This window comes from Staurois parvus, unplaced genomic scaffold (genome assembly GCF_062004578.1).
Source record: "Staurois parvus isolate SC_StPar_1 unplaced genomic scaffold, SC_StPar_1.0 ptg000145l, whole genome shotgun sequence".
NCBI classification, from domain to species: domain Eukaryota; kingdom Metazoa; phylum Chordata; class Amphibia; order Anura; family Ranidae; genus Staurois; species Staurois parvus.
In genome coordinates, this window is record NW_028317941.1 from 18,206,160 (window position 1) to 18,233,630 (window position 27,471).

The 27,471-nt window shown below is 47.2% G+C and overlaps 1 protein-coding gene across 2 annotated transcripts in view; it reads right to left on the reverse strand.

The window, feature by feature from the left end:
- RPGR (retinitis pigmentosa GTPase regulator) overlaps positions 1-27,471 on the reverse strand; it is a 163,863-nt gene that overhangs the window by 108,029 nt on the left and 28,363 nt on the right. For both annotated transcript variants that reach the window (XM_089673912.1, XM_089673913.1), the window contains exon 3: positions 20,532-20,624. In XM_089673912.1, coding sequence (XP_089530038.1) covers positions 20,532-20,624 — 93 coding nt within the window. The remainder of the gene's footprint in view (positions 1-20,531; positions 20,625-27,471) is intronic.

The following is a 27,471-nucleotide window of genomic DNA, read 5'->3' on the forward strand; positions in this document are numbered from 1 at the left end:
TTGATTATATTTTAGGTCTACTGATAAGACACTTTATGGACAAAATCAAGAAGACTGATAACTCCTTAAAGCCTTACTGAATACAGATGAAATATAAGTCATTAGCTATGACATAGAACTGTCAGGCCCTTCTCACAGACATAAGCTCACCAAACTGTAATGTATGCGTTAATATTTTATTTGTTCTGTATTTCCAGCTTTCACTGGTAGTTATTGCAGAAAATAATGGTCAAAGCAAATGACAACCATTACTGATTACGGAGTTTAAATTCAGTATTTCATCACTAAGGGGCCCATTTAAACTACATAGCCGTATTTGCTCTCTGCACACCACAGGATATCGCTCTAATTGTTCCATATGGCAACAGCATTTATTTATAAAATGCAGAGCACGGTGTGGAGTCTGCAATGTCCTGCAGGGTATTAAATGCATAATGCTGTCGAAAATACTCCAAGATCGGAAATCCCTGTAACATGACCTAACCGAGTCATGTGACGACATTCCTCCTCACATTTTCTTCTAGAATCCCAAAGCAAGCAAAATACAAATCATGTCACAAACTCAGAGCTGTCCTGTCTCTTGTACAAACTTTCTGTGTTATCTCACTGGGGACAATTCACTAAAGGTTATCGCAAAGTTTATGTCTGTCATGTGACCACATGTATGTGATACTGAAAATGTCAATTCACTATTGCTAGTATGTGGTATTTACCGCAAATAGAAAAAACGCTGGATAAATACTGCAGAAAAAAATATTAAAGTCAATTCACAGAAGGAAACAAATAATTAAATCCATGTGATAATTAAGTAATGGTCGGGCATGCGGTTTGTACTAGTTGTTAAGAAGTGGGTGGCTGCCGGCATCTTTACAAACCAGTAACTGTCATGGTTGTTAAGGAGCGGGCGGCCACCACATTCTTAATAACCAATGAGTAATCAGCTGTGAGTGGGATTCCCCGCTGACAGCAAAATGTAAAAAACAGAATTGCCAGCAATTAAAAAGTAAGAAAAAAAAAATGGCGTTCCCAGATCCTAAACCATACCAGGCCACATGCCCTCAACATGTGGGGGGACTTTTGGGTGGGGGGATGCAATGCACCTTGTCCCCATGCAAGGAACCCCCCAAAGCACTTTGTCCCAATGGTAGTGGTTGTGCGGGTCTGAGGGTGGGGGCCTTATCGGAATCTGGCCCACAGATCCTGCCCCCCCATGTGAATGAGTATGGGGCACATGGTAAAAATGCAGCGCAAAAAAAAAAAACCACAGGAAGCCGTTTTTGACAAGTCTTTATTAGGAAAAACAAAATTTTAAAACATGGCCCCCAGTGTAGATCCATTGTCAATCACGATGCCCACAGCTGACCTGAAAAAAAAAAAAGTCTCCGCTCCTGACAAAGGCAGCCCCCTGCCCCAAAGCACCTCCCCCAAGTTGAGGGCATGTGGCCTGGTATGGTTCAGGAGTGTGTCCTTACCTCTTTCCTGACGTGCTGGACTGCATGTTCAGATAAGGGACTGGTATAGATTTTGGAGGGGGGATCCATTTTTTTTTCATTTTGGTGTGGGGGTTCCCCTCAAAATCCATAGCAGACCTGGACGGCCTGGTATGGATTAGTGGGTGGACCCCACGCCATTTTATTTCTTAATTTGTAATTGCTAGCAATTCTTTCTTTTACATTTAGCTGTCAGTGGGGAATCCGTTTCTCCATTGATGTCATAAAATAACTTTTTGATTGCGTTTTTTAGTGAACGCCAACAAACGTTTTGAAAAACGCTTTTTGAAAACCTTGGACAGAGGGGAGCGGTGGACGTGGTATATTTGGATTTTGCAAAAGGATTTGACACTGTTCCCCACACACGGCTAATGTGCAAGGTAAAGTCTACAGGCTTGGAAAAATCTGTATGTAAATGGATAGAAAACTGGCTAAAGGATCGTATTCAGAGAGCAGTGGTTAATGATTCATACTCTGAATAGTTTAGGGCTGTCAGTGGTGTACCCTAAGGCTCAGTGTTGGGACCCTTACTTTTTAATACATTTACAAACCATATAGGGTCTGGAATTAAAAATACTGTTTCAGTCTTTGCAGATGACACCAAGCTGTGCAGTGGAATAACGTCCTTACAGGATGTCTCCAACTTACAAGCTATCCTCAATGCACTGTTTAATTGAGCAACTATGTGGCAAATGAGGTTTAATGTTGATAAATGTAAGGTTCTGCACTTGGGGGCTAAGAATATGCATGCATCATACATACTAGGAGGGGTACAACTGGGGGAATCAATGGTGGAGAAGGATCTGGGAGGTCTGTTAGATCACAAGCTTAATAATGACATGCAATGCCAAGCTGCAGTTTCTAAAGTGAGCAAAATCCTCTCTTGTATTAAAAGAGGTATAGACTGCAGAGAGAGAGATATCATTTTACCCCTGAAAAAATCATTAGTAAGACCTCATCTGGAAGACCAATTTACAAAAAGAACATTGGGGAACTGAAGAATGTACAGAGAAGGGCAACCAAATTGATAAGGGGGCACTCTTTACATCTGGAGGAAAAGAGATTTAATCTCCAAATACAGAAAGGTTTCTTTACAGTAAGAGCTGTAAAAATCTGGAATAGACTCCCTCAGGAGTTGGTTCTGGCCAGCTCAGTGGATTGCTTTAAAAAAGGCCTGGATTATTTCCTAGATACACACAATATAACGGGATACTAACATTTATAGGTAAAGTTGATCCAGGAAATAGCCGATTGCCTCTCGGGGGATCAGGAAGGAAATTTTTCCCCTGCAGGAGCAAATTGGATCATGCTTTGCTGGGGTTTTTTTTGCCTTCCTCTGGATCAACTGTGGGTATAGGATTATAACTTGTTTTTGGTTTAACTGGATGGACGTTTGTCTTTTTTCAGCCAGACTAACTATGTAACCCATTGAATACTCCAATGGTGGAGGTACCCAGTAAAGTGCCGAAGGTGACTCTGCTCAGGGCCACAGAGTATACTAATGAAGACAGACTTTGAGAAATAGTGTCCTGCCTCTGGTCACTGTAATAAGGAAGTGGGACTCTAAGGTTTCATTCATTCATTCACTCATTGCTAGGAGGGAGGCAGAGCTCACTTCCCAGGACACAGCTCAGTGATAAAGACATTGTAGCATTGTAGGACGGCTAACTTAAAAAAAAACTGTCCCAGCAAATCTGTGAAGTTAGTAAGTATTAGAGATGAGCGAAGTATTCAAAAATTCGATTCGACTGATTCGGCGAATTCGTAGAAAAATTTCGATTCGAGTCGAATATATTCGCTGTGAATTTAACTTAAAAAAGGGTGTTTCTAGGCTTCAGAGAGACTTAATATTAGTGCTGAACACTGTACCTTTAATTTAAATGCCCTTGGAGTCTGCTGGGGAAGAGAAATAATACTGTCAGGCAGTATGACATGCAGATGAGTGCCGTCGATCTTAGAATCACCGCACACTTCACTCATTTGGGCAGTCACGGGGCCAAAACCAGAGTGTGGAGCCACAGTGTGGCGGTGGAGGCAGCAGCAATGGGAGGCCATACAGCACCCTATGACAAAAATGGAAACCACCAGCAGTGTGAGGAGACCTGAAAGTGGCACATGGCAGAGTGTGGCGATAGAGACAGCAGCAATGGGAGGCCGTACAGGGACCCATGACACACTCTGGACCTGGCAGCAGCATGAGGAGGCGGTACAGGGGCCCATGGCAGATTACGGGCCTGGCAGCAGCATGAGGAGTCGGTACGGGGGCCCATGGCAGATTACAGGCCTGGCAGCAGCAATGGGAGGCCGTACAGGGACCCATGACACAATCTGGACCTGGCAGCAGCATGGGGAGGCGGTACAGGGGCCCATGACAGATTACGGGCCTGGCAGCAGCATTTGGAGTCGGTACGGGGGCCCATGACACACTCTGGACCTGGCAGCAGCATGAGGAGGCGGTACAGGGGCGCATGACAGATTACGAGCCTGGCAGCAGCAACTTGGACAGGAGGACGTTCAGTTTCTGCACCGTCTGGTGCGTGCTCGCAAACTGTTGTCTCTTGGAAACGGATTCCAAGAAAGACTGCTGACGGAATCCGTGAAGAGGAGTAGCAGGAGAAGGAGCATCTGAACGAGCGGAATATGCCAACAAGCGACAACAGGGGCCCATGGCAGATTAGGGGCCTGGCAGCAGCTATGGGAGGCCCGTAATCTGCCAGCACCCTATGACAAAAAATGGAACCCACCAGCAGTGTGAGGAGACCTGAAAGTGGCACATGGCAGAGTGTGGCGATGGAGACAGCAGCAATGGGAGGCCGTACAGGGACCCATGACACACTCTGGACCTGGCAGCAGCATGAGGAGGCGGTATATAGGGGCCTATGGCAGATTAGGGGCCTGGCAGCAGCTATGGGAGGCCCGTAATCTGCCAGCACCCTATGTCAAAAAATTCTACACACCAGCAGTGTGTGAGACCTGAAAGTGGCACATGGCAGAGTGTGGCGATGGAGACAGCAGCAATGGGAGGCCGTACAGGGACCCATGAGAGACTCTGGACTTGGCAGCAGCATGAGGAGGCGGTATAGGGGCCCATGGCAGATTAGGGGCCTGGCAGCAGCTATGGGAGGCCCGTAATCTGCCAGCACCCTATGACAAAAAATGGAAAACACTAGCAGTGTGAGGAGACCTGAAAGTGGCACATGTTTGGGGCATGATTCATGGCGGATTTAGTCAGTTGTGTCAGGAACTGGTGGTTTGAAATCCAGACTAATCCACGCCTGATTCATTTTCACAAACGTCAGTCTCTCCACACTTTGGGTGGACAGTCGTGTCCTCCGCGGAGTTGCAATACCTCCTGCCGCACTAAACACGCGCTCCGATGCCACGCTACTGGCCGGGCATGACAGCCTTTCAAGGGCAAATTCAGCTAGTTGGGGCCAAAGGTCAAGTTTCGTTGCCCAGTAGTCAAGGGGATTGTCTACCTCGGTTGGCAGGGTGCTGTCCAAGTAGGCCTAAGCCTGTTGTTTGAGGTCCTGCTCCAGGTCCACCTGATGCTGCTGCTGCTGCTGCTGCTGTGGCTGGTTAGTAGTTTCCTCACTGCGCTGGTGAAGAAAGCTACTCATCATCGACTGCAGACTGAGGCAGCCGCTGCTGGTGGAGCTGCCACTGCTCCTACCACCCCACCCCTCCCCTGCTGCCATGGCAGCGGAACGCGAGCGCACAGGGCCCACAGTGTCTGAGGATGGACGTTGGCGCAGACAGGCAGAGACCAGCTGACTACATAGGTGGTTTTTATAGTACGTTATTTTGGCCTCCCTCTCAGCAGGTGTGAAAAAGGCCACCATTTTTGAACGGTAGCGAGGGTCCAACAAGGTGGACAGCCAAAAGTCATCCCTCTGTCTGATGGTTATTATTCGGCTGTCGCTACGCAAGCAAGCGAGCATGCTATGGGCCATTTGTGCCAAGGAATGCGAGGGACTCCCTGCCTCCATCTCCACAGCATACTGCCACGGTGCGTCTGGGTCCTCTGTCTCCTCCTCCTCCTCCTCCTCTACCAGATGCTCCTGCTCCTCCACTCCTGTCCGCTGAGTGGAAAAACCACCCATTTCACTCAATAATTCCTGAGCACCAATGTCCTCCTCTACCTCCTCCTCTTCTTCCTGTCCTGCCCCCACAGGGGTCATGTGGCGTTGAGATCTGTGCGCCACGTCTACCGCACCCTGACCAGCCATTGTTAACAGCATTTGTTCCAGGACGTGCAACAGAGGAATGACGTCGTTCATCCCATAGTCCTGCCGACTCACGAATAGCGTGGCCTCCTCAAAGGGCCTGAGCAAGCGCAGGTGTCACGCATGAGCTGCCAATGGCTGACATCTAAGTTACACAGGGAATACCTTTATCCGCTTTTAACATCAGGAAATCTGTGATGGCCTTTTGCTGTTTGTAAAGGCGGTCTAACATATGTAGGGTTGAATTCCACCTTGTTGCAACGTCACAGCATGAGGAGTCGGTATAGGGGCCCATGGCAGATTAGGGGCCTGGCAGCAGCAATGGGAGGCCCGTAATCTGCCAGCACCCTATGTCAAAAAATTCTACACACCAGCAGTGTGTGAGGAGACCTGAAAGTGGCACATGGCAGAGTGTGGCGATGGAGACAGCAGCAATGGGAGGCCGTACAGGGACCCATGACAGACTCTGGACCTGGCAGCAGCATGAGGAGGCGGTATATAGGGGCCTATGGCAGATTAGGGGCCTGGCAGCAGCTATGGGAGGCCCTTAATCTGCCAGCACCCTATGTCAAAAAATTCTACACACCAGCAGTGTGAGGAGACCTGAAAGTGGCACATGGCAGAGTGTGGCGATGGAGACAGCAGCAATGGGAGGCCGTACAGGGACCCATGAGAGACTCTGGACCTGGCAGCAGCATGAGGAAGCGGTATATAGGGGCCTATGGCAGATTAGGGGCCTGGCAGCAGCTATAGGAGGCCCATAATCTGCCAGCACCCTATGTCAAAAAATTCTACACACCAGCAGTGTGTGAGGAGACCTGAAAGTGGCACATGGCAGAGTGTGGCGATGGAGACAGCAGCAATGGGAGGCCGTACAGGGACCCATGAGAGACTCTGGACCTGGCAGCAGCATGAGGAAGCGGTATATAGGGGCCTATGGCAGATTAGGGGCCTGGCAGCAGCTATACGAGGCCCATAATCTGCCAGCACCCTATGTCAAAAAATTCTACACACCAGCAGTGTGTGAGGAGACCTGAAAGTGGCACATGGCAGAGTGTGGCGATGGAGACAGCAGCAATGGGAGGCCGTACAGGGACCCATGAGAGACTCTGGACCTGGCAGCAGCATGAGGAAGCGGTATATAGGGGCCTATGGCAGATTAGGGGCCTGGCAGCAGCTATAGGAGGCCCATAATCTGCCAGCACCCTATGTCAAAAAATTCTACACACCAGCAGTGTGTGAGGAGACCTGAAAGTGGCACATGGCAGAGTGTGGCGATGGAGACAGCAGCAATGGGAGGCCGTACAGGGACCCATGACAGACTCTGGACCTGGCAGCAGCATGAGGAAGCGGTATATAGGGGCCTATGGCAGATTAGGGGCCTGGCAGCAGCAATGGGAGGACCATAATCTGCCAGCACCCTATGTCAAAAAATTCTACACAGCAGCAGTGTGTGAGGAGACCTGAAAGTGGCACATGGCAGAGTGTGGCGATGGAGACAGCAGCAATGGGAGGCCGTACAGGGACCCATGACAGACTCTGGACCTGGCAGCAGCATGAGGAGGCGGTATATAGGGGCCCATGGCAGATTAGGGGCCTGGCAGCAGCAATGGGAGGCCCGTAATCTGCCAGCACCCTATGTCAAAAAATTCTACACACCAGCAGTGTGAGGAGACCTGAAAGTGGCACATGGCAGAGTGTGGCGATGGAGACAGCAGCAATGGGAGGCCGTACAGGGACCCATGAGAGACTCTGGACCTGGCAGCAGCATGAGGAGGCGGTATATAGGGGCCTATGGCAGATTAGGGGCCTGGCAGCAGCTATGGGAGGCCCATAATCTGCCAGCACCCTATGTCAAAAAATTCAACACACCAGCAGTGTGAGGAGACCTGAAAGTGGCACATGGCATGAGAGACTCTGGACCTGGCAACAGCATGAGGAAGCGGTATATAGGGGCCTATGGCAGATTAGGGGCCTGGCAGCAGCTATAGGAGGCCCATAATCTGCCAGCACCCTATGTCAAAAAATTCTACACACCAGCAGTGTGTGAGGAGACCTGAAAGTGGCACATGGCAGAGTGTGGCGATGGAGACAGCAGCAATGGGAGGCCGTACAGGGACCCATGACAGACTCTGGACCTGGCAGCAGCATGAGGAGGCGGTATATAGGGGCCTATGGCAGATTAGGGGCCTGGCAGCAGCTATAGGAGGCCCATAATCTGCCAGCACCCTATGTCAAAAAATTCTACACACCAGCAGTGTGTGAGGAGACCTGAAAGTGGCACATGGCAGAGTGTGGCGATGGAGACAGCAGCAATGGGAGGCCGTACAGGGACCCATGAGAGACTCTGGACCTGGCAGCAGCATGAGGAAGCGGTATATAGGGGCCTATGGCAGATTAGGGGCCTGGCAGCAGCAATGGGAGGCCCATAATCTGCCAGCACCCTATGTCAAAAAATTCTACACAGCAGCAGTGTGTGAGGAGACCTGAAAGTGGCACATGGCAGAGTGTGGCGATGGAGACAGCAGCAATGGGAGGCCGTACAGGGACCCATGACAGACTCTGGACCTGGCAGCAGCATGAGGAGGCGGTATATAGGGGCCCATGGCAGATTAGGGGCCTGGCAGCAGCAATGGGAGGCCCGTAATCTGCCAGCACCCTATGTCAAAAAATTCTACACACCAGCAGTGTGAGGAGACCTGAAAGTGGCACATGGCAGAGTGTGGCGATGGAGACAGCAGCAATGGGAGGCCGTACAGGGACCCATGAGAGACTCTGGACCTGGCAGCAGCATGAGGAGGCGGTATATAGGGGCCTATGGCAGATTAGGGGCCTGGCAGCAGCTATGGGAGGCCCATAATCTGCCAGCACCCTATGTCAAAAAATTCAACACACCAGCAGTGTGAGGAGACCTGAAAGTGGCACATGGCATGAGAGACTCTGGACCTGGCAGCAGCATGAGGAAGCGGTATATAGGGGCCTATGGCAGATTAGGGGCCTGGCAGCAGCAATGGGAGGCCCATAATCTGCCAGCACCCTATGTCAAAAAATTCTACACAGCAGCAGTGTGTGAGGAGACCTGAAAGTGGCACATGGCAGAGTGTGGCGATGGAGACAGCAGCAATGGGAGGCCGTACAGGGACCCATGACAGACTCTGGACCTGGCAGCAGCATGAGGAGGCGGTATATAGGGGCCTATGGCAGATTAGGGGCCTGGCAGCAGCTATGGGAGGCCCATAATCTGCCAGCACCCTATGTCAAAAAATTCAACACACCAGCAGTGTGAGGAGACCTGAAAGTGGCACATGGCATGAGAGACTCTGGACCTGGCAGCAGCATGAGGAAGCGGTATATAGGGGCCTATGGCAGATTAGGGGCCTGGCAGCAGCTATAGGAGGCCCATAATCTGCCAGCACCCTATGTCAAAAAATTCTACACACCAGCAGTGTGTGAGGAGACCTGAAAGTGGCACATGGCAGAGTGTGGCGATGGAGACAGCAGCAATGGGAGGCCGTACAGGGACCCATGAGAGACTCTGGACCTGGCAGCAGCATGAGGAAGCGGTATATAGGGGCCTATGGCAGATTAGGGGCCTGGCAGCAGCTATAGGAGGCCCATAATCTGCCAGCACCCTATGTCAAAAAATTCTACACACCAGCAGTGTGTGAGGAGACCTGAAAGTGGCACATGGCAGGGTGTGGCGATGGAGACAGCAGCAATGGGAGGCCGTACAGGGACCCATGAGAGACTCTGGACCTGGCAGCAGCATGAGGAAGCGGTATATAGGGGCCTATGGCAGATTAGGGGCCTGGCAGCAGCTATGGGAGGCCCGTAATCTGCCAGCACCCTATGTCAAAAAATTCTACACACCAGCAGTGTGTGAGGAGACCTCAAAGTGGCACATGTTTGAGGCATGATTCATGGCGGATTTAGTCAGTTGTGTCAGGAACTGGTGGTTTGAAATCCAGACTAATCCACGCCTGATTCATTTTCACAAACGTGAGTCTCTCCACACTTTGGGTGGACAGTCGTGTCCTCCGCGGAGTTACAATACCTCCTGCCGCACTAAACACGCGCTCCGATGCCACGCTACTGGCCGGGCATGACAGCCTTTCAAGGGCAAATTCAGCTAGTTGGGGCCAAAGGTCAAGTTTCGTTGCCCAGTAGTCAAGGGGATTGTCTACCTCGGTTGGCAGGGTGCTGTCCAAGTAGGCCCAAGCCTGTTGTTTGAGGTCCTGCTCCAGGTCCACCTGATGCTGCTGCTGCTGCTGCGGCTGGTTAGTAGTTTCCTCACTGCGCTGGTGAAGAAAGCTACTCATCATCGACTGCAGACTGAGGCAGCTGCTGCTGGTGGAGCTGCCACTGCTCCTACCACCCCACCCCTCCCCTGCTGCCATGGCAGCGGAACGCGAGCGCACAGGGCCCACAGTGTCTGAGGATGGACGTTGGCGCACAAAGGCAGAGACCAACTGACTACATAGGTGGTTTTTATAGTACGTTATTTTGGCCTCCCTCTCAGCAGGTGTGAAAAAGGCCACCATTTTGGAACGGTAGCGAGGGTCCAACAAGGTGGACAGCCAAAAGTCATCCCTCTGTCTGATGGTTATTATTCGGCTGTCGCTACGCAAGCAACCGAGCATGCTATGGGCCATTTGTGCCAAGGAATGCGAGGGACTCCCTGCCTCCATCTCCACAGCATACTGCCACGGTGCGTCTGGGTCCTCTGTCTCCTCCTCCTCCTCCTCTACCAGATGCTCCTGCTCCTCCACTCCTGTCCGCTGAGTGGAAAAACCACCCATTTCACTCAATAATTCCTGAGCACAAATGTCCTCCTCTACCTCCTCCTCTTCTTCCTGTCCTGCCCCCACAGGGGTCATGTGGCGTTGAGATCTGTGCGCCACGTCTACCGCACCCTGACCAGCCATTGTTAACAGCATTTGTTCAAGGACGTGCAACAGAGGAATGACGTCGTTCATCCCATAGTCCTGCCGACTCACGAATAGCGTGGCCTCCTCAAAGGGCCTGAGCAAGCGGCAGGTGTCACGCATGAGCTGCCAATGGCTGACATCGAAGTTACACAGGGGAGTACCTTTATCCGCTTGTAACATCAGGAAATCGGTGATGGCCTTTCGCTGTTCGTAAAGGCGGTCTAACATGTGTAGGGTTGAATTCCACCTTGTTGCAACGTCGCAGATCAGGCGATGCTGTGGAATTCCGTTCTGCCGCTGCAGCTCAAGGAGGGTGTGCTTTGCGGTGTAGGAATGGCTGAAATGCATGCAAAGTTTACGTGACATTTTAAGGATGTCTTGCAGTGGGATGGTGGATTTTAAGAACCGCTTGACAACCAGATTGAACACGTGAGCCATGCATGGCGCATGGCACAACCTTCCTTGACGCAGAGCAGACACCATGTTCTTTCCGTTGTCGGTCAACATGGTTCCGATTTTCAATTTGCGCGGAGACAGCCATCTGTCGATTTCTCTGTTCATTACACTCAGAAGTTCCTCCCCTGTGTGACTACGTTCGCCAAGGCATACCAGGTGCAGAACAGCGTGACACCGTTGCGCCCTGCACATGTGATATGCCGGTCGGGTAATGGGACTTGGCACGGGGGTGGCGGCTGAGGACACGGCGGAAGAAGAGGTGGTAGAGGCGGACATCTTTGCCGGACCAAGGACGTGCAAACGTGGAGGCAAAAGCGGCGTGACCTGTCCAAGTTGCTGGTGCGGCTGTGACGGCACCACGTTCACCCAGTGGGCCGTAAATGACATGTACTGTCCCTGACCATAGTTACAGCTCCACACGTCGGCGCTGCCGTGCACTTTGGCAGAGACCGACATGCTCAAAGACTGGCCCACCATGTCTTCTACATGTGAATGCAGGGCTGGCACTGCCTTTTTGGCGAAGAAATGACGGCTTGGCACTCTCCACCGCGGCGCGGCACAAGCCATCATTTCTCTGAAAGGTGCTGAGTCCACCACTTGGAAAGGGAGGGACTGCAGCACCAGCAACTTGGACAGGAGGACGTTCAGCTTTTGCACCGTCGGGTGCGTGCTCGCAAACTGTTGTCTCTTGGAAACGGATTCCAAGAAAGACTGCTGACGGAATCCGTGAAGAGGAGTAGCAGGAGAAGGAGCATCTGAACGAGCGGAAGATGCCAACGAGCGACAACTCCCCTCAGCAGAGGTGTTGGAGCCTTGACTGGCTGATGGAGGGCGATTGACGTCGGGTGACGGAGCAAGTAACGGAGCGGGTGATGGAGCGGGGGCTGGGGCGGGCAGAACCGCCGTATCTTTATCACGGTTTTCCCAGGCCACCAAATGGCGACGCTGCATATGCTGCCGCAACGCTGTAGTCCCAACATGGGCCCCCTGGCCACGCTTGACTTTCTGGCCACATAGTCGACATACGGCTACGTTTACTTCCTCGGGCGGCTTGACGAAAAATTGCCACACCGCCGAGTAGGAAACTTTGCCCCGAATACTCCTCACTGGCTGACTGCTGCTTCCTCCGTGCACACCGGCACCACTACTGGCCGTGGTGGTAGGCTGCAGTGGAGCTGGTGCTCTACTCCGTGGACGTTTGGCTCCACTGACACTGCTGCGACCCTGCTGCTGTCTCCTGGGCAACCCACCGACTGTTTTGCTCGCTGCCAAGCTGCCACCCTCTTCTCCTGATGATGCGGAAGAAATTGCCTGATGACGACGAGGCTGCCAAGTGCGATCAACCTCCTCATCATCAAGTAGGGTCTCCGCCTCACTACTAGCCCCCTCGGCTGCGTCTGGGTCAGGAGACAGACCTGTCTCTAGACCGGCTACCGAGCCACTCTCCTCGCCACTACTTCTTCGCCTGGCTGCTGAAAAGGCGGATGTCTCCCCCCGTTCCTGACCGCCCTCTGTTAGCTCTTCCTCACTGTACAGTGGGGCTGAGCCCACAGCATGCGATACTTCGCTTGGTGAGGGAACACCAAAGGACAGGGGCAGGTAGAGGACACGTGATTTCAGTGGGCTTGGTCCCGGGCCATGCCAACTAACGGTTGTGTCTGACGTACCCACCGACCGTTGGCTGTAGGTGTCAGAGGTGACCTGGGAAGAGGAAGACGACCGAGCCAACCAATCGACGACGGCAGGGTTGTCGGTGGAGACACGACCGCTGGATGACACCGGGAGCACTGGCCTCTGGCTGCGAATAGTGCTGCCTCGACCCCTTCCTCTGCTGCCACGTCTGCTCGCTCCTAAAACATTGCCTCCTCTGCCACTCCTCTGCATGTTGTCTGACATACTCTTTAATTAAACGATTATGTGTCCCTGAGTAACAATTCTGTGTCCCTGAGTAACAATTCTGTGTCTGTGCGAGTAACAATTCTGTGGCCCTAAGTAACAGTTCTGTGGCCCTCAGTAACAATTCTGTGTCCCTGATTAACGTTTCTGTGGCCCCAAGTAACAGTTCTGTGGCCCTCAGTAACAATTCTGTGTCTGTGCGAGTAACAATTCTGTGTCTGTGCGAGTAACAATTCTGTGGCCCTAAGTAAAGTTTCTGTGGCCCTAAGTAACAATTATCTGGCACTCAGTAACAATTCTGTCTGTCCCTGAGTAACAATTCTCTGGCACTCAGTAACAATTCTGTCTGTCCCTGAGTAAAAATTCTCTGGCCCTAAGTAAAGTTTCTGTGGCCCTGAGTAACAATTCTCTGGCACTCGGTAACAATTCTGTCTGTCCCTGAGTAACAATTCTCTGGCACTCAGTAACAATTCTGTCTGTCCCTGAGTAAAAATTCTGTGGCCCTAATTAAAGTTTCTGTGGCCCTAAGTAACAATTCTCTGGCACTCAGTAACAATTCTGTCTGTCCCTGAGTAACAATTCTCTGGCACTCAGTAACAATTCTGTCTGTCCCTGAGTAACAATTCTCTGGCACTCGGTAACAATTCTGTCTGTCCCTGAGTAACAATTCTCTGGCACTCAGTAACAATTCTGTCTGTCCCTGAGTAAAAATTCTGTGGCCCTAATTAAAGTTTCTGTGGCCCTAAGTAACAATTCTCTGGCACTCAGTAACAATTCTGTCTGTCCCTGAGTAACAATTCTCTGGCACTCCGTAACAATTCTGTCTGTCCCTGAGTAACAATTCTCTGGCACTCAGTAACAATTCTGTCTGTCCCTGAGTAAAAATTCTGTGGCCCTAAGTAAAGTTTCTGTGGCCCTGAGTAACAATTCTCTGGCACTCTGTAACAATTCTGTCTGTCCCTGAGTAACAATTCTCTGGCACTCAGTAACAATTCTGTCTGTCCCTGAGTAAAAATTCTGTGGCCCTAATTAAAGTTTCTGTGGCCCTAAGTAACAATTCTCTGGCACTCAGTAACAATTCTGTCTGTCCCTGAGTAACAATTCTCTGGCACTCCGTAACAATTCTGTCTGTCCCTGAGTAACAATTCTCTGGCACTCAGTAACAATTCTGTCTGTCCCTGAGTAAAAATTCTGTGGCCCTAATTAAAGTTTCTGTGGCCCTAAGTAACAATTCTCTGGCACTCAGTAACAATTCTGTCTGTCCCTGAGTAACAATTCTCTGGCACTCCGTAACAATTCTGTCTGTCCCTGAGTATGAATTCCGTGGCCCTAACTAGCGTTTCTTTGTCCCTAAGTAAAGTTTCTGTGGCCCTCAGTAACAGTTCTGTGTCTGTGCGAGTAACAATTCTGTGTCTGTGCGAGTAACAATTCTGTGGCCCTAAGTAAAGTTTCTGTGGCCCTAAGTAACAATTCTCTGGCACTCCGTAACAATTCTGTCTGTCCCTGAGTAACAATTCTCTGGCACTCAGTAACAATTCTGTCTGTCCCTGAGTAAAAATTCTGTGGCCCTAAGTAAAGTTTCTGTGGCCCTGAGTAACAATTCTCTGGCACTCCGTAACAATTCTGTCTGTCCCTGAGTAACAATTCTCTGGCACTCAGTAACAATTCTGTCTGTCCCTGAGTAAAAATTCTCTGGCCCTAAATAAAGTTTCTGGGGCCCTGAGTAACAATTATCTGGCACTCAGTAACAATTCTGTCTGTCCCTGAGTAACAATTCTCTGGCACTCAGTAACAATTCTGTCTGTCCCTGAGTAAAAATTCTCTGGCCCTAAGTAAATGTTTCTGTGGCCCTGAATAACAATTCTCTGGCACTCCGTAACAATTCTGTCTGTCCCTGAGTAACAATTCTCTGGCACTCAGTAACAATTCTGTCTGTCCCTGAGTAAAAATTCTGTGGCCCTAATTAAAGTTTCTGTGGCCCTAAGTAACAATTCTCTGGCACTCAGTAACAATTCTGTCTGTCCCTGAGTAACAATTCTCTGGCACTCAGTAACAATTCTGTCTGTCCCTGAGTAACAATTCTCTGGCACTCCGTAACAATTCTGTCTGTCCCTGAGTAACAATTCTCTGGCACTCAGTAACAATTCTGTCTGTCCCTGAGTAAAAATTCTGTGGCCCTAAGTAAAGTTTCTGTGGCCCTGAGTAACAATTCTCTGGCACTCCGTAACAATTCTGTCTGTCCCTGAGTAACAATTCTCTGGCACTCAGTAACAATTCTGTCTGTCCCTGAGTAAAAATTCTGTGGCCCTAATTAAAGTTTCTGTGGCCCTAAGTAACAATTCTCTGGCACTCAGTAACAATTCTGTCTGTCCCTGAGTAACAATTCTCTGGCACTCCGTAACAATTCTGTCTGTCCCTGAGTAACAATTCTCTGGCACTCAGTAACAATTCTGTCTGTCCCTGAGTAAAAATTCTGTGGCCCTAATTAAAGTTTCTGTGGCCCTAAGTAACAATTCTCTGGCACTCAGTAACAATTCTGTCTGTCCCTGAGTAACAATTCTCTGGCACTCCGTAACAATTCTGTCTGTCCCTGAGTAACAATTCTCTGGCACTCCGTAACAATTCTGTCTGTCCCTGAGTATGAATTCCGTGGCCCTAACTAGCGTTTCTTTGTCCCTAAGTAAAGTTTCTGTGGCCCTCAGTAACAGTTCTGTGTCTGTGCGAGTAACAATTCTGTGTCTGTGCGAGTAACAATTCTGTGGCCCTAAGTAAAGTTTCTGTGGCCCTAAGTAACAATTCTCTGGCACTCCGTAACAATTCTGTCTGTCCCTGAGTAAAAATTCTGTGGCCCTAAGTAAAGTTTCTGTGGCCCTGAGTAACAATTCTCTGGCACTCCGTAACAATTCTGTCTGTCCCTGAGTAACAATTCTCTGGCACTCAGTAACAATTCTGTCTGTCCCTGAGTAAAAATTCTGTGGCCCTAAGTAAAGTTTCTGTGGCCCAGAGTAACAATTCTCTAGCACTCCGTAACAATTCTGTCTGTCCCTGAGTATGAATTCTGTGGCCCTAACTAGCGTTTCTTTGTCCCTAAGTAACATTTCTGTGGCCCTGAGTAACAATTCTGTGTCTGTGCGAGTAACAATTCTGTGGCCCTAAGTAACAGTTCTGTGGCCCTCAGTAACAGTTCTGTGTCTGTGCGAGTAACAATTCTGTGTCTGTGCGAGTAACAATTCTGTGGCCCTAAGTAACAGTTCTGTGGCCTTCAGTAACAATTCTGTGTCTGTGCGAGTAACAATTCTGTGTCTGTGCGAGTAACAATTCTGTGGCCCTAAGTAAAGTTTCTGTGGCCCTAAGTAACAATTCTCTGGCACTCAGTAACAATTCTGTCTGTCCCTGAGTAACAATTCTCTGGCACTCAGTAACAATTCTGTCTGTCCCTGAGTAAAAATTCTGTGGCCCTAAGTAAAGTTTCTGTGGCCCTGAGTAACAATTCTCTGGCACTCCGTAACAATTCTGTCTGTCCCTGAGTAACAATTCTCTGGCACTCAGTAACAATTCTGTCTGTCCCTGAGTAAAAATTCTGTGGCCCTAAGTAAAGTTTCTGTGGCCCAGAGTAACAATTCTCTGGCACTCCGTAACAATTCTGTCTGTCCCTGAGTATGAATTCTGTGGCCCTAACTAGCGTTTCTTTGTCCCTAAGTAACAGTTCTGTGGCCCCGAGTAACAATTCTGTGTCTGTGCGAGTAACAATTCTGTGGCCCTAAGTAACAGTTCTGTGGCCCTCAGTAACAGTTCTGTGTCTGTGCGAGTAACAATTCTGTGTCTGTGCGAGTAACAATTCTGTGGCCCTAAGTAACAGTTCTGTGGCCTTCAGTAACAATTCTGTGTCTGTGCGAGTAACAATTCTGTGTCTGTGCGAGTAACAATTCTGTGGCCCTAAGTAAAGTTTCTGTGGCCCTAAGTAACAATTCTCTGGCACTCAGTAACAATTCTGTCTGTCCCTGAGTAACAATTCTCTGGCACTCAGTAACAATTCTGTCTGTCCCTGAGTAAAAATTCTGTGGCCCTAAGTAAAGTTTCTGTGGCCCTAAGTAACAATTCTCTGGCACTCAGTAACAATTCTGTCTGTCCCTGAGTAACAATTCTCTGGCACTGAGTAACAATTCTGTCTGTCCCTGAGTAAAAATTCTGTGGCCCTAATTAAAGTTTCTGTGGCCCTAAGTAACAATTCTCTGGCACTCAGTAACAATTCTGTCTGTCCCTGAGTAACAATTCTCTGGCACTCAGTAACAATTCTGTCTGTCCCTGAGTAACAATTCTGTGGCCCTAATAACGTTTCTGTGGCCCTAAGTAACAATTCTCTGGCACTGAGTAACAATTCTGTCTGTCCCTGATTATGAATTCTGTGGCCCTAACTAGCGTTTCTTTGTCCCTAAATAACGATTCTGTGGCCCTCATTAACAAGTCTGTGTCCCTGAGTAATGGTTCTCTGTCCCTAAGTAACTTTTCTCTGTCCCCAATTATCGTTTCTGTGGCCCTAACTCTGTCCCTGTCCCTAGTACAGAGCGGTCTGCCTCTGTTCAATAACTGCAGGCAAATGAAGAATTCCAAAATGGCCGCTATTTATAGCTCGACCATTACACAGTGCTGGCTGGCTGGCTGCTGATAGGCTGATGCGATCACATGTAGTTGAGGAATGCATTATGGGTCAGCGCGCCTTGTCTGCGCGCCTTCCCAGACATCCCCGCTCCGTCGCCGCACATGTCAGCCGCCATTTTCTGAAAAATTTCGATTCGCGCGTCCGAATTAGGCTATTTTTCGGATTCGGCACGAATCGAAATTTTTCCGATATTCGACTCGAATTCCACTTCGGATACTTCGATTCGCTCATCTCTAGTAAGTATGTATATAATGTGTGGAGGATTTAGGGAAGCTTTAAGCTCAAAAGGATCTTTTAAACATGTGTGCAAAAAATGCAAAAATGGCTCTGGCAGCAAAAATGTTAAAGGAAAGCTATGTTTGCCCAAATAGTGAAGCACAGGCCATGTGGGTGCAGGTCTCTAAATGCGCCCGCACCCACACGGCTGTCAAATTGGGAGCACAGCCTGTGTCTATGAAGCCGCTGCATTTCAACTGACATGAATGGGACTGCCTGCACAGGGATGCACAGAACATCTATGCATCTCCATGCGGGCAAACACAGGGCTCATAAAAGTACTCTTAAGTTCGCCTATGTGAAAAAGGCCAAAAGCTGGAAACTATGCTTACCTAAAAACCCGGCTTCTTCGCTGGAGAGGATGACGTATACTTCTGGAGAGAATCTGAGAATACCAAGTATGCCAAATCTTGCGCAAGGAAACTCCTGTACTTCACCCAGTTTTAACTGATGTGTTTCTAAGTTTATTATGAGAACATGGCAGGGTTAGCCATGCTGACCTGCTGAAAGTTTACTGCAGTCATCTGACATCGTCAAACTGTTTGTTTTCTAATATCATCTACTATTAGCTTTAAATCCTAACGTCAGCTATTTTTGGTTTTTAATGATTTGAAAAGAGCTAAATATTCTGTAGGTGCAGTATTTTTTTCTGTCTGTGACTTCACAGGTGAGATTTTTCCTTATTCATGACCCTATGACTTCTGTCAAGAAAATGGGATGTGCGGTCATGGACAGAAAGGCATGGCTAATAAAAAAAACATTATTATAATACATACACTGCTCAAAAATATTAAAAGAACACTTTTTAAATCAGAGTATAGCATCAAGTCGATTAAACTCCTGGGATATTGATCTGGTCAGTTGAGTAGCAAAGGGAGTTGTTAACCAGTTTCAGCTGCTTTGGTGTTAATGAAAATTAACAACAGGTGCACTAGATGGGCAACAATGAGATGACCCCCAAAACAGGAATGGTTTTACAGGTGGAGGCCACTGACATTTTTTTCCCTACTCATTTTTTTGACTGTTTTTCACTAGTTTTGCATATGGCTAGGGTCAGAATCACTACTGGTAACTTGAGATATTGGACCCTACAGAGGTTGCAAAAGCAGTCCAACACCTCCGGGTTGGCACATTAATACGTGCCACTGCCAGAAAGTTTGTGGTGTTTCCCAGCACAGTCTCAAGAGTATGGATAAGATTCCAGGAGGCAGGCAGTTACTCTAGGAGAGCTGGACAGGGTGCCATAGAAGGTCCTTAACCCATCAGCAGAACTGGTATCTGCTCCTTTGTGCAAGGAGGAACAGGATGAACACTGCCAGAGCCCAACAAAATGACATACAGCAGGTCACCAGTGTGAGTGTCTCTGACCAAACAATCAGAAAGACTTCGTGAGGGTGGCCTGAGGGCCTGACATCCTCTAGTTGGCCCTGTGCTCACAGCCCGACACCATAGAGCTCGACTGTCATTTGCCATTCAACACCAAAACTGGTAGGTCTACCACTGGTGCTCATGAGCGCAGGTTCACCCTGAGCAAATGTGACAGATGTGAAAGGGGCTGGAGAAGCCGTGGAGAACATTATATGTTGCCTGTAACATCGTTCAGCATGACAGTTTTGATGGTGGGTCAATGATGGTCTGGGGAGGCATATCCATGGAGGGATGCACAAACCTCTACAGGCTAGACAATGGCAGCCTGACTGCCATTAGGTATCAGGATGAAATCCTTGGACGCACTGTCAATTCCTACGCTGGTGCAGTGGGTCCTGGGTTCCTCCTGGTGCACGACAATGCCCGGCCTCATGTGGCAAGAGTATGCAGGTAGTTCCTGGAGGGTAAAGGAATTGGTACCATTGAATGGCCCCCATGCTCGCCTGACCTAAATCCTATAGAACACCTCTGGGATACCAAGTTTCGGTCCAGGAGCTCAGTGATGCACTGATCCAGATCTGGGAGGAAATACCCCAGTACACCATCCGTTGTCTCATTAGGAGCAAACCCGACGTTGTCATGCACCATTTTGAGTTGCTGCAATGAAATTTCAGTAAAATGGACTAGCCTGCTGCATAATATTTTCACTTTGATTTTCTGGGTGTCTTTGAATTCAGTCCTCTGTAGGTTGATAATTTTCATTTCCATCAAACGATGGGGCATCCTTATGTTCCCAACAGTTTGCCCAGTCCATATCAGTAGAGATATCCAGCATGATATTTTCCCCATTGAGATCTGATGTGTTTTCACAGTGCTCCTTTAATTTTTCTGAGCAGTGTAAATAAAGCAGGCTTTTATAGAACCAAAGTCCCTTTGTCGGGCATATTAACAGAACAAAGGGGCTTCAGTAAATCTAAAAGTTTGCATTTATAAGATTTCTCAGCCAGCCATGAAAAGGTAACAATTTAACAAAGCATTTGCCTTTCCTGTCCGGCTTGGCAGAAAAAGTATTGCTAAAGCTTACATTAACACTGGAAGAACTGAACAGAAAAAATGACAGAATTAGAGGAAAAATATGTTGGACATATTATTTTGAGAATAAAAAAATAATAAAAAAAAAATATCACCTGTAATTTCTAACACAAAGCATGAGGTAAATTTTGGAACAAACCTTTGACACATCTTGGTGTGCTGATGACATTTTCAGAGCCGATACCCAGCTGTCCATAGATGTTGCTGCCAAACACATACAGCTTGCCATTTTCTGATGAAAAACAAGGTCAGGTTAAATAAATATACAAAACTACTGAGATGCAAAAAAAAAAAAAAAAATACATTTAGAAACTGTAACATTATCTGGCATTATTTTTGGAACTGCATATTAAACATTTAAAGAAACCACTACGGTTGCCTCAGAGAAACTAAATGTGGAGCTCTTGCTATTTCTGCTCTAGTAATTCCAAAAACAAAGTTCATGCAAAAGTTGAGCATTTCATAAGTAAGTGCGGTGCATATAAACACTCTACACACCTCTAAAAAATGCCAGGTTTTTGAGATGTAAAGAAATCACACCAAGCCAAATCTCTCCTGATTTTTTTTTTTACCTTTATTGTGACCTATATTCTGTGCAATTCAGTTAAAAACAAACTTTAAAGGGGGGGAAAAAAATAGAAAATTTACAATAATGTGGTTGCATAAACATTCACACCCTTAAACTAACACTCTGTTGAAGCAGGTTTCGATTTTATGACAGCATTTTTTTAGGTTAGGAGTCTATCAGCATGGCACATCGTGCCTTGGGAATCTTTGCCCAATCTTCCTTGCAAAAGCACTCTAAATCTTATAGAATGCGAGGGCACCTCCTGTGCACAGCCCTTATCAGGTCATCCCACATATTTTCAAATTCGATTCAATCCAGTCTCTGACTGGGCCATTCCAAAACTTTGATCTTTTTTCGGATGGAGCTACTGCATTCCTCTGCCTTGACTAAAGCCAGCTGAAGGAAAACAACTCCAAAGCATAATGCTGCCACCACCATGCTTCACTGTGGGTATGGTTTTTTTTTTTGGGTGATGCACAGTGTTGATTTCCCAGGAGTCTTTGGTCAGTGTGTGCTACAGTTGGATGAGATAGGCACAGCTGAGAGATGGGTACTGCTGAACAGTGCTACATACAGAGCTATACAATTCTATATAACGTGTTTCATAGTACTACTGTTACATTACAGTGAAATGCAGTATTGTGTGCTACAAAGAGTGGAGTATACTCCTCTGTATTCACTGTGCTGTGTAGCACTCTATTATAGTGAATTGCATTGTGGTGGGTTACATATTATTGTGTACCACCCATCGTATTCATACTAAAATAGATCAGCTGCCCCCTCCCCCATATCCTTTTTTATTATGGGTAGGAATGAGTGTGTTATTGTTTAGGTTTTTTTTCATCTTCTTTCACATCTTTCTAGTGTAGTATTATAGGGTTAGGGTTTAGGGTTTTAGTTATACATTTTTCTGAGGGAGGTATATTTTTTTTCTAGATCATTTTGATAGGGTCTTTAATTTTTTTTCTTCCTGGAGTGAAATATGACATCAGGAGTGTTTCTTCAAATATGACATCATCAGGGGCACCCTGATTGGCATCATATTTGATTAAACTCATTTGGAGGAGCCAGAAGCTGAGAAGTCACTGTACATGCATGCTTTGGGAATTGTAGTCTTATGTGAAATACTATGCACAGTGCCAATGTAAGTCTTTTCAACCGTTTTTAAATAAAAGTGCTATCCGGATTTACACTATTGGGAGCGGTTTTGTGCTCTTTTTATGCATATAGTGAGGAACAGAAGTATTTGAACACCCTGCGATTTTGCAAGTTCTCCCACTTAGAGATCATGGAGGGGTCTGAAATTTACATTGTAGGTGCATTCCCACTCTGAGAGACAGAATTAAAAAAAAAAAATTCAGGAAATCACATTGTATGATTTTTAAAGAATTAATTTGTCTTGCACTGCTGAACATAAGTATCTGAACACCTGAGAAAATCAGTGTTAATATTTGGTACAGAAGCCTTTGTTTGCAATTACAGAGATCAAACATTTCCTGTAGTTCTTGACCAGGTTTGCACACACTGCAACAGGGATTTTGGCCCACTCCTCCACACAGATCTCCTCTAGATCTGTCAGGTTTCGGGGCTGTCGCTGAGCAACATGGAGTTTCAGCTTCCTCCAAAGATGTTCTATTGGATTTAGGTCTGGAGACTGGCTAGGCCACTCCAGAACCTTGATATGCTTCTTACGGAGCCACTCCTTGGTTATCCTGGCTGTGTGCTTCGGGACGTTGTCATGTTGGAAGACCCAGCCATGACCCATCTTCAATGCTCTGACTGAGGGAAGGAGGTTGTTGCTCAAAATCTCACTTTAAATGGCCCCATTCATCCTCTCCTTAATACAGTGCAGTCGTCCTGTCCCCTTAGCAGAAAAGCACCCCCAAAGCATGATGTTACCCCCCCCATGCTTCACAGTAGGGATGGTGTTCTTGAGATGCAACTCATCCTTCTTTTTCCTCCAAACACAACGAGTGAAGTTTAGACCAAAAAGTTCTACTTTGGTCTCATCTGACCACATGACTTTCTCCCATGCCTCCTCTGGATCATCAAGATGGTCATTGGCAAACTTCAGATGGACCTGGACATGTGATGACTTGAACAGGGGAACCTTCCTTGCAATGCATGATTTGAAACCATGACGGCGTAGTGTTCTACCGACAGTGACCTTTGAAACTGTGGTCCCAGCTCTCTTCATGTCATTGACCAGCTCCTCCCTTGTAGTTCTGGGCTGATTCCTCACCTTTCTTATCAGTGATACCCCACGAGGTGAGATCTTGCATGGAGCCCCAGTCCGAGGGAGACTGACAGTCGTCTTTAGCCTCTTCCATTTTCTAACAATTGCTCCAACAGTTGATCTATTTTCACCAAGCTGCTCGGCAATTGTCCCGTAGCCCTTTCCAGCCTTGTGGAGGTCTACAATTTTGTCTCTGATGTCTTTTGACAGCTCTTCGGTCTTGCCCATGGTAGTAGCTGGCGTCTGACTGACTGTGGGGTGGACAGGTGTCTTTAAAAAGTCCACCTCTACTCCACTCAATCTAAATTAGTAGTACCTGTCTGAGCTCTTTAAAAGGCACAGTAACAGGTCTTTGAGAGACAGAATTCTTGCTGTTTCTTAGGTGTTCAAATACTTATGTTCAGCAGTGCAAGACAAATAAATTCTTTAAAAATCATACAATGTGATTTCCTGAATTTTTTTTTTAAATTCTGTCTCTCAGAGTGGGAATGCACCTTCAATGTGAATTTCAGACCCCTCCGTGATTTCTAAGTGGGAGAACTTGCAAAATCGCAGGGTGTTCAAATACTTCTGTTCCTCACTGTATGCTGTGACAGTGATGGAGATGGAGAGGAAAATCATGTTGTCAACAGCAGAGTCCCATTTGGCTTATACCTATTGTTACAACAAGCGCCATTTGACTTCTCACTAGATAGTCACATCTCTTTTGGTAAACCTCAGAGTGTGGCTGGTGGAAGATATACAGTGTTTTCTCACAATTAGTGAACATGTGGAGAGCTCACGTGTGCAAAAATTGCTCTGGCAGCGAAATGGTTACCTTCAGGTTTTGGACACTGGCAAAAGATATAAGCTGGAGGGACATCCCCTATATAAATGGATTTTACTGCTAACTCAAAAAATACAGTTTTCTGATCACACAGAGGCTTCTTCAGGTCATTACAAATGGGATTTACAAAGGCAGTCCAACTGAGGGGTGGGCAACACAGGAAACAGGCCCACACGATGATGATTGATACAGGCCACAGCTGTGGCATTGTCTGACTGGATTCTCATCAGGTGTCCTCACAGAAGAGGACTTCCTCCTCCATCCTGAAGCATATTGGATCCATAACCTCGACACAACACAACCGAGGGGACTTAATATTAACACATCATATTTGTGCGTTTTGGTTCGCAGATGAACTTTGGTTATGATGATTCCTCATGATTGAAGTGTAGACTCCAAAACGTTGCCTTGCTGTAACTATGTGATTGTTCATTAAAACCTTTGGACCCATACTGGTGATCCTCGGTGTGCTGGTGACATTTTTCCTTGCCAGCCAACGGTCGCTGCAGCACCCACTTATACACACAGCCATTTTTAACGCAGGAACATGTGTGTTTGGATTGGACACTGGCATTCTGGACTGGCCTCCCATACAGCACCCCTGCTGGCTGCCCACCATGAGGGTATGTACTAGATGTACCTGTAGAAAACCGGAACATCACACTCACCGATTGATCCAATCGTGAGGATTGTCTCTAACCAAATGGCATCTGAGGATATTGCATCATCCAGCAATTTTGGATGCATTTACAATCAGGAAGAGATTGATGCAATCCTCTTCCCACCTGACACTGAAAAAACATTTGGATCAGATACAGCCACTGATCGATTAAGGGAAATCAAATGCTTGACGAAAAGACAGGTTGATCTGGAGCTGCATGGCCAGACTGAGTACTACAGAGCAAAATTAATTCCGAGGGGTTTCCGGATTAGAAATCAGCCCACATTGGACGTCATAAACAAGATTTCTGTGAAAAATGGTGTGAGGTTTCCACCCAGAACTCACTGAACTATATGTTACTAGTCATTGAAGAGGTCAAGGTTCAGCTGTGTCAAGTGAAACGTGAACTTACAAGATACAGAAAATCAGACCTCTGCCTTGCCGGAGATTGACAACGAGATTGCCACATACACCATAAGACAGAAGCAGTCTAAAAAGGGACAAATTTAAACAGGTAAACCAGGATTACCAAGAAGGTAGAGTTTACCCATGGCTAACTCTAGGCCCAGGAGGAGATTACGTACTCGACCTCTACCCCAGAAGCCAACAAAAAGAAGCCCCCAGATTTCGTCTGAGAGTGAGCGACTAACCGAGAATCCTTCCACAGACAGCGAAGTCGGTACATCTGGTCGCTCCACAGCCCTTGTTGCTGACAGTAGAAAAACACTTTTTCAAAGGGTCAGAGACGGCGCAGAACCAGGAGGGGCAACAAGAGGTTGCGGATACCAGACATGCAGCAACCGCCAACGCACGGGCAGACGAGTCCGGTAGTTAATCTATTAACTCGACACATCACAAAGGGCGAGTCCTGTCTCTTATCTAAAGGTCTGTTATTCTATCCTGTGTCAAGTTTTAATGACTTCAATTTTGAAATAGAAATGTTCAAGTTTGAGAGAACATTGAAAATCAAACAGTTTTTTCATACACAACCACAAACTGTACCTTTGACCACAGGTCATTCGTTCAAACTTAAAAGCAAATTCATGCCCCCTGGACAGTACCAATCCATTGATTGCTACATACGCAATCTGAAACACGATGTTCTCTCTGGCTTGCCCATGAGGAGATGCACTAATCTTAGTCCTGAGGAATTTAAAGCCCTAAGGACACTCAGGGACAATGAAAATATTATCATCAAGCCCGCAGATAAGGGCGGTGCTATTGTGATCATAGACTATAAAAACTATAGGGAGGGCATGTTATCAATGTTAGCTGATACTAACAGTTACCTACAACTCACTGTGGATCCTACACAAAGCATCATGAACACTCTAAATTCTCTCATCAACATCGGCCAAGCCAATGGCTGGATCTCTAATGAGACAGCTGAATTCTTGATGGACAACCACCCAATACTACCTGTGATATATGGGTTACCTAATATTTACAAGGGCACAAACCCTTTAAAATTTAGGCCAATTGTTCCTGGCACAGGGTCAATCACCCAACCTTTGGCTCAGCTACTGGACTTCCATCTTCAACCATTGGTTCAGAACCTGCCGGCATATGTCAGGGACACAGGAGGTTTTTTGGATAAACGCGGGGGATTCTCGGCATTTGATGTAAATTGGAAATTAGCAACAATGGACATTTTGTCCTTGTATACTAGCATTCCTAATGAAGCATGTTTGGTGGCAGTTAGACATTTTTGGTCCAGATCGAAGGCCCAGAATCTCCCGTGTGAATACCTTATTGATTGTTTACGTTTTGTACTTGAAAGCAATTTTTTTGCATTTGAGGAGACCATCTATGCCCAAATACGTGGCACTGCCATGGGCTGTTCTGCTGCTCCTTCCTTTGCAAATTTGTTTGTTGGGTATATGGAGGAGCACAACATTTATCTCATGCCATTGATCATGTCAAATGCTGGCTAAGATATATAGATGATATCTTCCTTATTTGGAAAGGGGAAACATCTATTTTTTATGAGTTTGTTGATCAGCTTAACGGCATCTCTCCTGGTATCATTTTCAACCGCGAGATATCCCCCAACAGCATTACATATCTTGGTGTGAGGATCACTAACAACCAGGGTACACTCTAGACATCTGTGTTCTCAAAACCAACAGACAGGAACACCCTACTACATTACCAGAGCACACATTCAAAGCATCTCCGTGATAACCTGCCTATTTCACAGTTCAAGAGGGTTTTACGCATTTGTTCCTGTAAGAGTGACAGGATAGAACAACTTGAGGCCATGTATAGAAAATTTGTGGAACGAGGTTATCCTACACAAGTACTTGACCAAGCCTTAGCCAGAGCTAAGGCAGATTTTGAAGGCAGCCCTAGGGCGGCCAACAAGTCGCTCTTTATACACGGCTTCAATCAGGTATCTGAGCGTATTAAACAAGCAGTCATGCGTAACATGAACATCCTTAGAACTGATGACTCTATCACCCGACTTAAAAAATCTACCATTAATGGCACATAAGCGAGGTAGATCCCTACGTGACGTATTAGTTCAAGTGGACCCTAGGACCAAATACGCTAAGTCAGTATTCAAGTTCTCAGAAAGACAGGGTTGTTACAAGTGTTACAATTGTAATGTATGCAACTCATTGATCTGTGGGGAATATTTCACACATCCCCACAGTGGGAAACGTTACCAGATACAGGGTTACCTGAACCGTAACACCGATTACTGCGTTTATATTCTGAAATGCCCATGCTCACTAGTTTATGTGGGCAAAACAAAAGGTCCCTTTAAACAGAGATTTCAGAAACA